Source organism: Aspergillus novofumigatus, assembly GCF_002847465.1.
Source record: "Aspergillus novofumigatus IBT 16806 chromosome Unknown P174scaffold_2, whole genome shotgun sequence".
In the NCBI taxonomy this organism is placed as follows: Eukaryota; Fungi; Ascomycota; class Eurotiomycetes; order Eurotiales; family Aspergillaceae; genus Aspergillus; species Aspergillus novofumigatus.
In genome coordinates this window covers 1,233,689-1,250,098 of record NW_020194275.1, presented here as the reverse complement: position 1 = coordinate 1,250,098, position 16,410 = coordinate 1,233,689, and the positions used below count along the sequence as shown (strand labels likewise).

The 16,410-nt window shown below is 47.9% G+C and overlaps 6 protein-coding genes across 6 annotated transcripts; 4 read left to right on the top strand and 2 right to left on the bottom strand.

Moving 5' to 3' along the window:
* The first annotated feature begins 209 nt into the window (after positions 1–209).
* P174DRAFT_509904 (Pumilio-family RNA binding repeat-containing protein) lies at positions 210–2,946 on the top strand. The gene is made up of 5 exons (XM_024831614.1): positions 210–1,329; positions 1,387–2,013; positions 2,158–2,437; positions 2,493–2,583; positions 2,645–2,946. Exons 1-5 carry the CDS (start codon positions 229–231, stop codon positions 2,859–2,861), a joined length of 2,316 nt encoding a protein of 771 aa, XP_024685323.1. The 5' UTR covers positions 210–228; the 3' UTR covers positions 2,862–2,946.
* Positions 2,947–3,567: 621 nt separating this feature from the next.
* On the bottom strand, positions 3,568–4,635 carry P174DRAFT_457489 (DUF5572 domain-containing protein; the record flags this gene model as incomplete). Its single annotated transcript, XM_024829555.1, has 3 exons — positions 3,568–3,946; positions 4,040–4,264; positions 4,544–4,635. 3 exons carry the CDS (start codon positions 4,633–4,635, stop codon positions 3,568–3,570), a joined length of 696 nt encoding a protein of 231 aa, XP_024685322.1.
* Positions 4,636–4,966: 331 nt separating this feature from the next.
* On the bottom strand, positions 4,967–6,648 carry P174DRAFT_509902 (TFIIH/NER complex subunit SSL1; the record flags this gene model as incomplete). Its single annotated transcript, XM_024831613.1, has 4 exons — positions 6,252–6,648; positions 5,831–6,166; positions 5,513–5,770; positions 4,967–5,483 (listed from the first exon to the last, which is right to left on the bottom strand). Exons 1-4 carry the CDS (start codon positions 6,479–6,481, stop codon positions 4,967–4,969), a joined length of 1,341 nt encoding a protein of 446 aa, XP_024685321.1. The 5' UTR covers positions 6,482–6,648.
* Positions 6,649–7,218: 570 nt separating this feature from the next.
* Positions 7,219–11,198, top strand: P174DRAFT_501453 (M1 family metallopeptidase). The gene is made up of 11 exons (XM_024831033.1): positions 7,219–7,590; positions 7,659–7,828; positions 7,914–8,338; positions 8,404–8,625; positions 8,684–8,801; positions 8,864–8,980; positions 9,050–9,075; positions 9,134–9,344; positions 9,400–9,970; positions 10,030–10,242; positions 10,301–11,198. Exons 1-11 carry the CDS (start codon positions 7,295–7,297, stop codon positions 10,893–10,895), a joined length of 2,964 nt encoding a protein of 987 aa, XP_024685320.1. The 5' UTR covers positions 7,219–7,294; the 3' UTR covers positions 10,896–11,198.
* Positions 11,199–11,763: 565 nt separating this feature from the next.
* P174DRAFT_87715 (Rab family GTPase YPT1) lies at positions 11,764–13,105 on the top strand. The gene is made up of 5 exons (XM_024832486.1): positions 11,764–11,957; positions 12,174–12,297; positions 12,370–12,417; positions 12,481–12,708; positions 12,778–13,105. The coding sequence occupies exons 1-5, from the start codon at positions 11,947–11,949 to the stop codon at positions 12,970–12,972; spliced, it is 606 nt and encodes a 201-aa protein (XP_024685319.1). The 5' UTR covers positions 11,764–11,946; the 3' UTR covers positions 12,973–13,105.
* Positions 13,106–14,615: 1,510 nt separating this feature from the next.
* Positions 14,616–15,706, top strand: pmp47 (putative peroxisomal membrane protein Pmp47; the record flags this gene model as incomplete). Its single annotated transcript, XM_024822101.1, has 3 exons — positions 14,616–14,740; positions 14,799–15,532; positions 15,591–15,706. 3 exons carry the CDS (start codon positions 14,616–14,618, stop codon positions 15,704–15,706), a joined length of 975 nt encoding a protein of 324 aa, XP_024685318.1.
* Positions 15,707–16,410: the final 704 nt, after the last annotated feature.

Genomic DNA, 16,410 nt, shown 5'->3' with positions numbered 1-16,410 from the left:
TGATATTCACAGGGACGCAAGCAATCTAGCACTCCAAGCAGCACACCAGACCCTCTGGTGTCTTCCAAACTCGGAAATTTCCAGCCTACTGCTGGTGAAGTCGTCGATGTATCATCCAATAAGGTCAGCACTCCTCTTCCAGGTCCTTTAATATCCATTGTCTCACAAACCTAGAAGCAGAAGCTGGAGCATTTGTCCACTGCTGCCTACCCAAGCAGAAGTTCCGAGATGGAAAAGCTATTGGCCAAACTTTCTCCCAAGCCTCAATCCTCTCCTTTCAAGCCTGTTGAGAATCGAGAGATACTCACGAAGCTGTCCGAGCAACAAGCCTTGCTTGAGCAACAGAACCATCTCCTGAGAAGCAACAGTGCTTCGATCGAGGATCATGTTGATCGCGACAAGAATTCTGCAGTGAAGCCACTCACTTCGACATTGGAAATATCGCATGCCACCGAGCCCATAGATAATGCTTGCTTTGCCCCCACGAGTACTGAGACGTCTGAAGTGCTCCGCCTCAAGAAGGAACTGCTCGCTGCGAATTCTAAGCTGGCCCTCCAGGAGCAAGAACTTGCACAAACGCGAGTTATGAAACACACTCTGGATCAAGCTCTTGGAACACCCTCTGAAGCTGACTTCAACGGACGTGAAGTCACCGAGCACACAATAAGCCATTTGCAAAGTGCCTTCAACGCGTCCAGCTCAAACTTCACGCAGCCGCATGAAGGATGGAATACCCATGACGATTCACAATCGGACGTCTCTGAAACACTATCCGCAGGCGCGTACAGCAGGGCTCGAGGATTCTGGTGGCCCCAGACGCAGCAGGTATTCGGCATGCATATGAATGCTCCAGCTGGCGAAAAGGCCTACGGTGAGCATGTGTCTCTCTCAAGCAATACCTTTGGTCCAGAAGCCAACAGGTTCTGGACCAATCCCACTGCAAGTCTTAGCATAAATGGCTCTTTTCAACCACATCGAGTCCTTTCAGGGCCCTCCTTCGGGACCTATAATTCCACTACGCAGTACGCTGAGGATCCAGCTCGGTATCTTCATAGCCCAAATAGTGCTCAGCGACGCTCAGTACCCGATGTCAATCGTGCTGGCCCTTGCTTTTCAGCCCAGAATCCTTCGTGGGAAGCGTCATTTAATACTGCATCTCCCAGCAACCAGCTTCCGCGAGCCCCTACAACTCGACCGTGCAGCACGTATCACCAGGTGGGTTTATACCCAATCCCACATTACCAAAGACCTATCGGAACCTCGCTTTCGCCTACGGCAAATGAATTTACTTCCTCTGGCGCAAATGCGGTGCCCTGGACGACATCTCCGGTGAGTTTCCACCGACAATTATCCATGCAACCTTGTCTCCTCTGCTAAAGCAGATAGGTCGGCGCAAACTCTTTGCAGACCTATATCTCTCCTCTTGAACCACTCAACTACCGTCGGCTCCTCGATAAAAATGTGTCTTGCGACTGGAAATATATAGTGGACAAAATTGTCTGCAACAACGACCAGCAAGCCTCTATCTTTCTTCAACAAAAGCTCAAAGTTGGAACAGCTGAGCAGAAATATGATATCATTGAGGCAATCACACATCAGGCGTATCCGCTCATGGTCAATCGTTTTGGTAACTTTCTTGTTCAACGTTGCTTCGAGCATGGAACTCCAGAGCAAGTCGTTGCCATAGCCAACGCCATCAAGGGCAATACGCTGAGCCTTAGCATGGATCCATTCGGATGTCATGTGGTTCAAAAGGCTTTTGACTGTGTCCCAGAAGAATATAAGGCTGTTATGGTTCATGAGCTTCTTCGCAGAATTCCAGAAACGGTTATTCATCGGTACGCATGTCATGTGTGGCAGAAGCTTTTCGAGCTGCGTTGGAGCGGGGAGCCTCCTCAGATTATGGCGAAGGTCAATGAAGCCCTACGAGGAATGTGGCATGAAGTTGCTCTGGGTGAAACTGGCAGTTTAGTAGTCCAGAACATTTTTGAGAACTGCGTAGAAGAAGAGAAGGTGACAGTTCCCCCAGTCCCTCGCTCGGAACGCTTGTTTTCCATCTTTCGTCCTTGCTGCGCGGATTACATCTCGGCAGTCTTGTGTCGACCGAGCATATCTATTTCTGAAACCAGATGATGAACTGCGCTAACGTTTATGTAGCGTCCGGCTATTGAAGAAGTGTTGGCAAAGATCGATGTGCTCGCCCATGGTCAATTCGGAAACTGGTGCATTCAACACATCTGTGAGCATGGCGCTCCTCACGACAAGAGCCGAGCCATTGAACACGTTCTCCTTTGGTCAGTCGATTACAGTATGGATCAGTTTGCCTCCAAGATCGTTGAAAAATGTCTCAAGATAGGGGGCTCCGAATTTCTGGACTGCTACCTCGCCCGGGTCTGCGCTGGCCGTACTGACAGACCCAGAATGCCCTTGATCGATAGTGAGTTCTTCAGACTGTTTAAATGTGTTCCACGGACTGAGTTGATTTTTGACAGTTGCTGGAGATCAATATGGGAACTACCTCATCCAGTGGATTTTGATGAATGCTGCACCTCATCAGCGTGAATTGGTCGCCAGCCACATTCGGTATTGCCTTGCCTCTCTCTCTACCTTTACTAATATAGCGATGCTCACACAATCATCATAGGAAGCACATGGTATCTTTGCGTGGTTCCAAGTTTGGTTCACGCGTGGCAATGCTCTGCTGCAATCCATCCCATACCACCCGTCCCGGACCCGGGGCGGGCATGCAGATCGGCCGTTTCAGCAATCTCAACGATGACCGGTATCATCCGGCAGGCCAACATGGAGGGAGATTCAGCCGCGGAAACCAGTGGAATCCAAACTATCCACCATTTCGTTGACTGAGCCTCTAGGGATTTCGACCAGGCACAGCGACACTGACGTTCGCATACTGCAAGGTATGAATGTAGGAACCAGCAAATGTTATCGACATTCTTGTGGCAAACAAGCAATTCAGGATGAATTTCTTATGTTGTTTCTTGTACCTGAAGGCTGGCAATATTCTGTGCGAGTTTCCAGATAACCAGTTGAACTCATCGAGAGATTGCGCATTTCATTTTCTTTGTGTTTCTGGGTTATTATACATCCAAGCCGTTGTTTCCCTTTTATGGTTGAGTGAGCGATCATATGATGGAAATAGTCGTATCCCAGTGCATTGCAAAGATATTAGCAGGTATAGGATAGTATGCTGGGACTTTGGCTTATTCAAGATAACATCCCCATGACAAGTGTATATCCCGGATTGTCTCCTGGAATGTGTGCGGTTCGATGGCTGTCAAAGTCATTCTCTACATAGCCATGTCATTCCATGAACGCGCAGTGAAAGATACAAAGATAAGAGGCTTATTTCAAAAGAACGCTTCTTTGCTGGCTCGATTTCTCCGCAAAGCTCAAAAGCTTGGCATGATAGAATTGACAATGCATGTCTCGAAATCCACGCTTTGTGCGTTGTTGTAGCTTAGCAGCTTCTCATCCGAGGAAGCTTCTCAACGTTGCCGCGGGGCTATGCATGAGTAGTTGATAGTGTAGCTGACATGGCCGTCCTCGTCAATTTTCAACATGTGACTCTGACCCTCGTGCAGATTCATCCTCTACTTCCCAAGGTTTCCGTCGCCTCGGTTTCTCACTTGGAGTATCATGGCCCGTCAAAACTGTGTCAGGTATTTGCTGAATGCCAGGTATTTGTTGACCAGTCGTTATGAGTTCGACAATCCGAGCGAAGGATGATGGGTAAGCGGGCCCCTGAATCGAGGGCGATTGCTGATTCATAGGAACTACGCCACCGGGTACTGCGGTCTCTGATGCGCTTGCTCTTTGAGAATCATGACTGCGAATTTCAGCGTCAGATGAGGGCTCTGCTGTCGGAGTCGAGCCCAGCCAGGTCTTGTATCTTTTGAAATCGAGCAGCGGCGATAGCTGCTCTTTGCTATAATATCCAGCAAATGTTAGCATAAGCACACGACATAAGTAAAAACAATGATAACTGTAAGCCTGACAACGTGCGTTAAAAGGGACATACCGCGAAAAATAAAAGCATTTTGCTTGTAGTACTAGGTCATCTTCGCAATCGATCTCAGCTTCAGTTGCCGGGATGTCGGGATGACCGAGGATGATGGAGAGCCCTTTTGCAAATTCAACATCTGTACTGAACGGATAGGAATTGAGCTTTCTGAAGAGATCAATTTCTGATTCTTGCGTCTCTACTAATTGACTTCCCTGGCTAGGTGTGTTTCCCCCATTGCGTCTGGATGTGGGGTTGGGGTTTGTGGAAGAGTGTCCATTGGCGGACTGCACAAAGGCTCGTTACTAGGTATATGCTGGACCGCTATTATTGCAATACTTGGGGGATTCGGGCGATATCATTCGGGCCCTGAAAATAAAGAGGCCTCGCTGTTAACTCGATGCCAGAGATCTGGCTGGTGAGCCTCAAGGAAGTTAAAGGACAAACTGCGGATACGTGGGGAGAGACTTTCAGCCGAGGCAAGAATCGCTCTGACGTAAGATCTTGTATCTAGTTAACTACCTTAGATACGGGAACACAAATGATAATCTCAGAGGAAGGAAGACTAATAACCGGCGCGTCCGAGTCTGATGCATCCGTAAGACCTTTGCCATTTGCACCACACCTCAGCAGACGACTATAAAGTTATAGTTGCTACTTCGTATCCGTGCCTTAATGTTGAGGGTGAGCCTAAAGCACAGATATATGACACTAGCAAGCCCGCCGCCTCGACTTAGCAATCCCGCACCAAGGGGCCTTTCTTAAGCAAGTTCCGAGATCAAGCCAACTTACGGGAGGAGGGGGAAAAGAAAAGGACTAAGACTGGGGGTGTGGGAGACAGGCAAAAAGAGAAAAATGCGCCAGCCATGCAATCCAAAACGAACCAAGACAGTGACACAATAGAGTCTTTTCATCTCTTAGGAAATGAAGGGAAACAGAAAACAATTATGTTGAGGTGTCCATTTCCTCTGTGCTAGTCTGACCCCCAGGCCGGTCAGCCACGGCCAGCCCACTAATCCCGCTTTGGCAGCCTGGGCAATTGTGCACAACTTCATGAGCAAAAAGATCACAATCAATACAGAAGTGATTTTTGCAAACTGTACACTCATAGCGACTGCTGACACTCATCCCTTTTGCCTGGGACTCCGTAGCTTGCCACTGGTCTTTAGGAGGTACCGTAGGGAAATATATGCCGCAGGCAAAGCATGTCAAACTGCGTGAGGCACGTTGCCAGGGAACCTCAACCCAGTTCATGAGCGGAAACAGATGATGATAAGATCGCGCAAGATGCGTTGACAGTATAAGTGTAAGACCGCAAGAGGGGCATTCAGCAGGGAGCCCACAGACTTTGCTACTGCATCGTGAACAGAAGTACCCTCCGCAAGATGGTTTAGAATGACATGCACACAGAGAGGGACACGACTCGACAGTACGGGACGGAAACCCCATCATCAAAAGGGAGCTTGTGGCTTGTTTTTGGGAATATGTCACAGGGGTGTCGTTACATCCATCATTAATTCACGAAAGTGCTGCTCGTTGAGCGCCACGCCATACGTGGTGTCGTCACCTGCATTAGTCCTAGAGCAGAGTTCACGACAAATAGCCACCTGAGCGGCCAAACCAGCAATCCTGACACGGATCTTGTCATTTATCAACGTGGTGATCGTCTGATGTATATCGCCCGGATCGGAGGAAAGGAGAGATCCAAAGATCACAAATACTTCTCGGGTTCCATGACTAGGAGTATGACTATCGACGCCAGGTCAGTTTACGACTAGAATGTGCTGGCTCGGGTGTAGAAGGTCTCACAATAAAGCACCACGCGCCATTTCAAGCCCGTTCTGCAAGCTAGGAAGGCCCTTGGGGTCATGTTCCCTCAGAGCCTGTATAGCACTGATGTGCTCCGTAGGGTTGCCACTCATATCACTGACCCGTATTGCAAGACCATCCCTCAAGCCAAGCACGCCAAGTTGGGATATGGGATTCTGCTCAAAAAATTCCCGCACGAATTCTTGTGCATATCGCAGGGAAAGAAGGTATCGCGTCGGCCTTAGATCTTTCTCGGCCATAGACTGGGACAAATCCAGAATCAAGATGAGATGCCGGATTATACCACGTTGCAATGGTGTTGTATCTCTTAAAAGTCTACAAGACGACGATGATTATGATGCTGCTCAGTGCAACGGCCCTTAAAAGGTATAAGGTGTTTTCCATTCTGAGTGGAGCTTACCTCTTCCTTTTCCCGGCTTCTAAAAGTCCTTCAACAGTAGAGCTGATTGTGCCATCAGCACCCTCGACCAAGGTCTCCCAAGTCCTCGAAACCTCCCATTCAGCACCCCCGCGCTGCTTTCTCCGTTTAGGACGGGAGACAGGCGCCGTTTCCCGGGCATATCGGATACCGTTGACATCGTTTTCTTCGTCGGAAACTTCGCCAACGTACTCTTCGTCCGAATCAGCCATGATGTCCTCGAAGAGTCGAGTGGAGTAACTGTGTCGGTCTGTAAGTGTGTGATAATGATAGGAGCATTGAGTCAATCAATGCGATCTACATGAGACTTAAAAAATCGACTAACAATGCTCGTGCTTATCACAATGCATCAAATCATCAAGTCATAACGAGAGCTTGGGCAATCGGTGATTTGCTTCGAGAAAGAGTGGGCCGAAAAGCCAAGAAGTACCTAGTTTCCTAGGGTATCTACTCTACCTAAGGCAGGGACAGCCCGAAGCTCCGCCCTAGCTCCGTATTGAAAATTTCGGCTCTATTTTTTCCGAGGTGATGACATCCACAGGGAATGGTAAGGTGCCTAGGTACGGAGTAGAGAGGTAAAGGATTGTTCCAGAGACACAAGGCACTCTGTAATTACTATCACCTTTCCCTTCCAAAATTCTAGGTCGGTAAATAGCTGATCAGGTACAGAGCCGTTGAGAGATGGATATAGACGATTCTCAGAGGCATTGTTAGGTATGGAGTAAGGTACAGTGATAGTATCAGTGTCAACCATAAATTACTTGACTCAAAAAGTGTCCAGGGTGCCTAGACGACAATAATAATATCTATGAAGCGTAGCAGAAATACTGGTAGTAGAATACGATGTTCAACACATACCTAAGGTAGGTGGTGTCAATTTTCCAAGGGTTTATCAGACCCATTGAGAGATCCTTCACCCTAGTTTCGTTCATCCTTGCCCTTCCTTTTCCATGTCTCGATAAGCAGATTAGCAGAAGCTCTCCTTCAAGTATCCCCGACAATAACCGTCGCCAGTTTCGTAACAGATGTGGGGGAGAAGGTGTTGCATCGCGTCTACCAGATGCGCTGGCGTAATCCCTGAAGCAATCCGCTGTCATCATTTTGTTAGCTATCGACCCATCCGGCCAGTGTCTCTTCTCCGCCCCTCCTTCCCCTCTTTTGCTTCTTCTCGTGGGGTTTCTTCTTCTTCTCGCTTTTATCTTCCTTCTTGCACAACTCTGCGTCGCCCAGTCAAACTTAATCTTTCAAAGTCCCTCGTAAGGCACTGTTCATTTGACGTACGCGCAATGGCAATGACGGATAGAGACACACTTCCTGACGCGTAAGTTTTTGGAACCCTCTACCACTTGGCTGCTTCAGCATCGTGGACATGTGTTGACGAAGTAACAGGGTTAAACCAGTGCACTACCATGTGTCCTTATATGATCTCGAGCTTGGTGGTGCTTGGGGTTACAAGGGTATTGTTAAGATAGATTCCACCATCACCCGGCCCACCAAGGAAGTTGTGCTCAATTGCAAGGATATCGAGGTCCATAAAGCAGAAATTTTGGGAAAAGATGGTTCGTCCAAGAAGCAAGAGCCACATTTAAATCAATGCGCTGCTGTAGATTCCGCTGACGGCGACTGTCATATTTCTTACTTTAGGTACGCAATTCGCGAAGGCGTCTAAAATCACGTATGACAAAAAGTCAGAACGCGTGTCTTTTATGTTCTCTCTAGAAATATCGCCTTCAGACATTGTGGTATCTATTGCCTTCACCGGCACGATGAACAATGCCATGGCTGGTTTCTACCGCTCAAAGTACAAGCCTGCCGTGCAGCCCACGGCTGATACACCCAAAGAAGGTGACTTCTACTACATGCTTAGTACTCAATTCGAGTCTTGTGACGCACGAAGAGCCTTCCCTTGCTTCGATGAACCAAATCTTAAGTCAACTTTCGACTTTGAGATCGAGGTTCCCAAAGGGCAAACTGCCTTGAGCAATATGCCGATCAAGTCAGAACGAGACGGTAGTAAGCCCGACCTCAAGTTTGTGTCCTTTGAAAGGACCCCAGTCATGAGCACTTATGTCAGTACAAATACCTTCGTCCTTATCTGCTAAGGAAAGGCTAACTAGTTGCAATCTCCGTCCAGCTTTTGGCATGGGCTGTTGGTGACTTCGAGTACGTTGAAGCTATGACTCAACGCAAATACAGCGGAAAGAACATACCAGTCCGTGTCTACACTACGAAAGGGCTCAAAGAACAGGCACGTTTTGCCTTGGAATGTGCTCACCGCACCGTCGATTATTTCTCGGAAGTATTCGAAATTGAATATCCCTTGCCCAAGGCTGATCTTCTTGCCGTTCATGAGTTTGTAAGTGGTGCAAAAATGCCTCTTGAAGGTCCTACTTCCACTGATCATATCGCCTCAGGCCATGGGTGCCATGGAGAATTGGGGTCTTGTCACATATCGTACGACCGCAGTTCTATTTGATGAGGGAAAATCCGACACCCGCTACAAGAACCGCATTGCATACGTCGTGGCTCATGGTGAGTTTCTTAGTTCGAGGTATAATGATTGCGTGTGGCTGTTTTCTAAGAATGAACCGCAGAATTGGCCCATCAGTGGTTTGGCAATCTTGTGACTATGGACTGGTGGAACGAGCTTTGGCTGAACGAAGGCTTCGCAACTTGGGTTGGCTGGTTGGCTGTTGATCATTTTTATCCCGGTAAGAGAGAATCCCTTGCTTCTGTCTCGATATGTACTGCGACTTCATCGAACTAATATAACGAACCAGAATGGAACGTTTGGTCTCAGTTTGTCGTACGCAATTCCCGAGGTAACGATGTCATTGTCCGTCCGTTGTTAACTGGTCGCATAGGCTGAAGGGGTGCAACAAGCGTTTCAGCTCGATTCCTTGCGCGCATCTCACCCCATTGAAGTTCCCGTAAGGAACGCTTTGGAAGTAGACCAGATTTTTGACCATATCAGCTATCTGAAGGGAAGCTCGGTGATTCGCATGCTGAGTGATCATCTTGGTCGACAAACGTTCCTCCGTGGTGTGGCCGACTACTTGAAGAAGCATGCGTATGGTAAGTCAGGCTTGAGGGTTCGTCTGCAGAAGATCGCTGCTGAGAACGATGTTAGGTAATGCTACTACAAATGATCTCTGGTCTGCCCTCAGTCAAGCTTCCAACCAGGATGTCCATAAATTCATGGTGGGTCAGATCTTGCTCGCTTCGCCTTCTGGGGTTTTTCTAACTCTTCCTCAAAAGGATCCGTGGATCCGAAAGATTGGCTTTCCTGTTCTCACCGTGGCAGAAGAGCCAGGGCAAATTAGCATTCGCCAGAACCGATTCCTTTCAACTGGGGATACAAAGCCTGAAGAGGACGAGACGACATGGTGGGTTCCGCTGGGCATCAAATCAGGACCCCGGCTGGCCGACGTGAATTCACGCGCCCTTGTCTCGAAATCTGACACTATTGCGGGCGTCGGTCAAGATTCATTCTACAAAATCAACAAGGATCTGTCAGGCTTCTACCGCACGAACTACCCTGCCGACCGTCTAGCGAAGCTGGGCCAATCTTTGGACCTGTTAAGTACCGAAGATAAGATTGGCCTCATCGGTGATGCTGCTGCTCTCGCTGTGTCCGGAGAGGGAACTAGTGCTGCATTATTAGCTCTACTAGAAGGATTTAAGGGGGAGGAAAACTACTTGTAAGTGCCGAGCACATTTATAAGAGTTTTCGAACTGCTACTCACCGTATTCATTCCAGGGTTTGGTCACAGATTTCGTCGTCGGTCGCAAATTTGCGCTCTGTCTTTTCGCAGAATGACTCAGTAGCTGCTGGATTGAAGAAATTCACACTCGCATTGGCATCTCCCGCCGCCGAAAAATTAGGCTGGGAATTTAAGTCCGACGAAGATTATCTCACTGTGCAACTTCGTAAGCTTCTAATCGGCATGGCTGGGTTTGCGGGTCATGAAAGGTGGGTTCCCGATATTGGCAGCTTGTTGGGAAAGGAAGTTCGGCTTAGTGTTTTCTAGCATCGTTACTGAGGCGAAACGGCGATTCGATCTTTGGGCTTCAGGCAAGGACAAGAGTGCAGTGCACACGAACCTGCGCTCGGCAATCTTTGGCATCACGATCGCTGAAGGTGGACGCGACAAATATGATTCCGTGAAGGAAGAGTATGTCAAGACCGACTCGGTCGATGGCAAGGAGATTTGCCTCGCCGCGCTTGGACGTGTCAAAGATGCTGATCTCGTCTACGACTATCTGGACTTTGTTTTCTCTGACAAAGTGGCAATCCAGGACGTGCACAATGGTGCCGTGGCTTTGGCTGCTAACTCGAAAGTCCGCCATCTTCTGTGGGAGTACATGAAGAAAAATTGGGATGCCGTTGAAGCCCGACTTTCGGCGAACAACGTCGTCTTCGAGCGCTTTGTGCGAATGGGCCTGTCGAAATTCGCAGACCATAGCATTGGGGAGGATATCGCTTCCTTCTTCAAGGACAAGGATACAAGTCCCTATGACCGCGCCTTGGTGATCGTTGCTGACTCCATACGAACAAATGCAAACTACAAAGAAAGGGACGAGAGACTGGTTTTGGAGTGGCTTCAGGCTCATGGCTATGCCTGATTGCTGCAAACAAGCTGCTAAGAGGCTTGATTGGAAGTTTGTATTGCAATGCAATCTTTGGGTCCCATATTTCTGGTCATATCGGGATGGTTCTCATTTATTACATGCAACAGAAGTCAATATGTGCTTGGCCATGTCAATGGCTACATAGGCCTATTTTTATGAAGGACAGCTTCAGATTGTGGCAAATCAAAAGTATCTACTTCTCAAAAGACAATGTCCGCGCAGTCTCAGATAACACTAGTAATGGCTTACTCTCTCCTTCTACTGAACTCAGCAATGATGACACACAGCGGCAAGTATAAGTTAACACTGATACGTGACAGAGACAGTCACCTGGTCACGAGGAGACATCTACAGATGTGTGGGGAGCAGGCCGCTGAGCTGGAGTCCTTGCTTTGGAGACCCTGTCAATTTATCTTACATCATGGCAAAATGCTCAGATTCAAGCATTCTACTATTACCAAGGGTTACTGTGTATTAATGAAGATCGAGGAAGCGCTCGAAGATATGGGGTGTCAGCTGAAGGGGCTAACAGCTGACCTCTACGTGTTGTTCATCATTGCCATGCTCGTGCTCAACTTTAGCATTCTTCTATTTTATCACTCACTGGGAATATTAATTGTACTTGATCCAGTTTCCATAGCCATTTTGCCTATCTTGGTAGACATCCGATCTGATTGATACTCATGAGGCGTTCAGACGCTAGACTAGATTGGGCCAATTTATGGGTCTGAGGCGGTTGAACATGAGACGGTCACAGACGGTACGGAGTACGGTCAGATGAAAAACATGGGTAACTTGCACGCTGTGCTCGCCTGCTCTCCTGCACTACCTACTACCTTACTACTAGCAACGTAACTGCCATCTCAGAACGCCGCTTCAGTCCATCTAAGTGCCTAGACAATCCGAGGCCACACTTACATCAATAGCTAGCCACCTAACTCTGCTATAGTCGTCTCATCTCATTCTGCTTTCCCCAACATTCCATTCTCACTTCTCACCTCCTTCAAAGCGACCTAGTTCTCGTTGACAGATACCACCGCTCATCATGAATCCTGAGTGGTAAGTTTCCCCCTTCTACCTACAGTACAGGAGGTTTAGAACTGGCGCTCTGCGCGCAGCGAGAAAATGTCTTTCTCCCTTATCTCCCTTGTTTATGTTGACTGACTGCTGGATTTAACTAGAGTGCCCGATATCCCCATCTCTCCTGTCTAGTCGTTCATTATCTCCGCAAAAATTAAAAGACAACTCCATCTCACTTGGATATGTGGATAGATACGACTATCTCTTCAAACTCCTTCTCATCGGAGACTCTGGCGTCGGAAAGTCTTGCTTGTTACTTCGATTCGCCGATGATACGTACACAGAAAGTTACATCTCCACCATCGGTGTCGATTTCGTATGTACTCCTCACAAAGGCATACCGTTGAGCATACAGGCACCTTCGCAGTACTGATTAATGATGTTCCAGAAAATCAGAACTATTGAACTCGATGGGAAGACGGTGAAGCTCCAGATTGTAAGGACAAAGCACCGAAAATGGGCTCTTCACCGCCTGTCATAGCTGACAGACAATATATAGTGGGACACAGCAGGTCAAGAACGTTTCCGAACCATCACATCGTCTTATTACCGTGGCGCCCATGGCATCTGTGTTGTTTACGACGTGACCGACATGGACTCTTTCAACAACGTGAAGCAGTGGCTCCAGGAAATTGATCGCTACGCCACAGAAGGGGTCAACAAACTGCTTGTGGGCAACAAGAGCGATATGGAAGACAAGAAAGTCGTGGAGTACACCGTAGCCAAGGTTCGCGTCCAATCACGCCTCAGTCTGTCTAGCTTTCGTCCTAATATGTTTTGTGATTTACCTGTTTAGGAATTCGCCGATAGTCTTGGAATTCCTTTCCTTGAAACCTCAGCCAAGAATGCTTCCAATGTTGAGCAGGCTTTCTTGACCATGGCTCGGCAGATCAAGGAGCGTATGGGAACTGCCACTGTTAACAACAAGCCGACTGTGCAGGTCGGTCAGGGTCAGGGTGTTCAATCTGGATCCGCAGGCGGTTGCTGCTAAGGGAGTCATGGTATACACATGCTGTTCTGTGTTCAAGTGTGTTGTAACTTCTGAGCGACGGAAAGGGTATTTTAGCCCAGCTCCCAGTGATGGATTGCCTTTATACCGGGAATCGTTCAGATAGTCTTCTGGGCTTCCTCATCCGCCTTCCTTCTCTGTTAGTTTGAGATGACTGTTTGGAACTGCTTCAAGATTCTTCCATGCCTTTAGACTGTCCCGCGAATGTTTTCCTGCACGCTATTTCCGCCGGTGTTCTATCTTATCAATGCTCGCTGTGCCCCTTTATGATTTCTCCTTTGGTTTCTTCTTATCCTCCCCTTTCTGCGGCACCTCTGTTTTTATTCTCCCCCTTTTCTTGAGGTTGGACTCGTTAATGTTTGTCGAGTTAATTGTAAAGAAAGTCAATCCATCTTGGGGGAGGTAAATCGTCAGACGATATATTCTAAGCATTACGTTACATCTATCATGCTTTGACTGGGATTCATATTTTCCGACAGGAGCAGAAGTCTGTCTTCAGCATCTTTCGCGTAAATAAATTAGGCTAGAGCGGTCAGGACCGCGAGAAGGCAGATCGGAGATGAGCAGACCAGGGACTGTGATTATCGGGGATCAACAGACAAATAGACAAATAGACAACACAGTTGTAGAACTTGTCAAACATGAATGACCTCCAGGTATAATAATAAACAAGTAACCTTGGTGGTAAATAACACCGGGGGACACTGTCAACCATACAGCCCTGACTTATCAATTTAGGTGAGTATGCCACTCTTAGTCATGGAGAATACCATTTCGACTGCTTTAAATATTTCTTAAGGTAAGTTTGGGGTCATCGTAATAATCTGGATTAACATAAATTGCCGTCACATGCAAATGAGGGAAAATCCTGGGGCCGCTTGGAGACAAAGAACGTTTCTAATGTCTTAGCATAACACACCATGAGCAAGCATATGAGGTTATTGAGTTAACTGGCCTGCTGTGGACCTCGGCCTCTTGCTAAGACCTCGCCTTATTCATATTAAAGACTCGAAAAGTGACCCTCAACTCCTGATTAAAGCTGGACATGATCCTGTAGCAGAGACACACTCCGTATTAGTCCGTGTATAGATAGGACCTTTTAAGACTGGTTTTAATAAGCCCAAAGACAAATGCCAGTCGCCAACGATCTATTCAGAAAGGACAAATTGTTCTAACCATAAAATAACATTATTTTCGACCACCATGAAGTGCATATCATAACTTCGGACAACGGAAGGGTTCCCGGACGACAGCCGAGGCTCAGTTGAAATTCGGTAAACGTCATGAACGTTATCGTCATGATTTCTCCATCTTAAGCCGAATCATTCTCGCGCGTCCTACCTCTCTAATGAGCCTGGTCATCAATATTATTCCCAGCTGATCCCCATTCTATCACTCCTTTGCTCCTTACCCTTATCACAGAGCGTCCTGTCATCCATCTCAGTCCACCCACCTTGCGTATCGATCTCAATCCGCTCCTTCAGCATTTTTTGGGATCGTTAGCATCGAACTATAACCCTGGTTACTCGTCAGATATCCGTCCTTGAACCGAACGCTCCATTGTATACAGTTACGCTTGGACTTCTCAACCAGGACACTCCTTACAGGATTGACTTGTGTTCGCCATGTCCCAGTCTAGAATTCAAGAGCAAAAAAGGGCGGTTGCAGCGTCAGCTGCCGCTCAACAAAGTGACAACATAGCGCATGCATTAGCTGGCGCTGGCGGTGGCGTTCTTTCAATGGTCTTGACGTGCGCAAACTTGAATCTCCCTTTATTGGAGCACTAGTTGACGATCATTTGCTGTTAGCTATCCTCTCATCACACTTTCTACAAGAGCACAGGTCGAATCGAAACGTGCCCATTCTACAACCATGGACGCCGTTCGCCGCATTGTCCAGCGTGAGGGTTTCAGTGGACTGTACTCCGGACTTGAATCGGCACTGTTCGGCATAAGCGTTACTAATTTCGTATACTATTACTGGTTCGAATGGACTCGTGCGGCCTTCGAGAAAGCAGCCGTGAAAGCTGGTCGTGCATCCAAGAAACTCACCACGGCTGAGTCGATGATCGCTGGGGCTATCGCCGGAAGTGCAACTGTCCTGATCACCAATCCCATTTGGGTCGTGAACACAAGAATGACAGCTCGCAAGTCGGATGCGGAGGATCAGGCATTGCCTGGTGCGCCGGAGAAGAAGGCACGGGCTTCGACCATTGGCACCTTGATGGATCTGCTTCGACGGGAAGGGCCTACGGCCCTTTTTGCTGGAGTTCTTCCGGCGCTCGTCCTTGTGATCAACCCCATACTGCAATATACCATCTTTGAACAGCTGAAGAATATCGTGGAGCGCCGTAGACGCATGACGCCTAAGGATGCGTTCTATCTGGGCGCTTTGGGCAAGATACTGGCCACCACGATCACCTATCCTTACATCACAGTCAAGAGCCAGATGCACGTTGCAAGCAAAGATGGTCCCAAGGAGAGTTTGAACGGAAGCTTGAAGAGAATTATCAGGGAGGAAGGGTACACAGGTCTATACAAAGGTAAGCTGAATATGCGTATGCCGCGCAGACAGTGCAAACTAAGCTGACGACTACGCAGGAATTGTTCCAAAAGTTACGCAGAGCGCGATTACCGCGGCTTTCCTTTTTGCTTTCAAGGATGTTTTGTATGATATGATGGTATCGGCTCGGAAGAGATCTCGACTATCTAAATAGACGGCATCTTCCTCCCCGAGCAGTCGTCCTTGTCCACCCAAGCTGCAAGTCGGGCATTACGGACTATAGCTGTCGAAGTCGAGCTTTGACAATTGTCCTATAATTCCTGCTCTGGCACACCATCTGCATTTTTTCGCCCCAATCCGGCTCGAGCTTAGCTCACATTCAGGCGATGTGAAAGCTGAATATTCCGCATGATTGACTGACCCGGGGTCATGCATTATCGTCTTGATGAGCGCAAGGCAGAAAGCTGGGTTGAGACTTCGGAATACGGCCCTCTTCAGCTGTTCCTTATTCCCTTTATTGATGTGTTTTCCATGTACATAACTGGGATGTAAATCAGCCTCTTTGGCGATGTTCACATTTCTACTCCGGGGCGGGCCATGGTAGGACTTCTGGGCCGAGCTGAAAATAGCAGCGATAGAGAAATGAGGTTAGCTATATAACCGCCTAGACGTATAAGCACGCTGGCTGATGAAGTCGACAAGGTTTGTTTCTGTCTGCAATGTGTCCAGCCTTCAGTTACAACCAGATTGTAACTTTCCACAGGCTCAGTCCACAATCTTCACAGTACACAGTCATGGTTACCTTAGTCATCTTCGTGGTTAACTAACTAACTACAAGTCACATGCTCTGATTCATTCAGCCCGGAGCTGATTATTATTATTCCAGGTTCCATGATGTAGGAAGTGAACATGCTGACC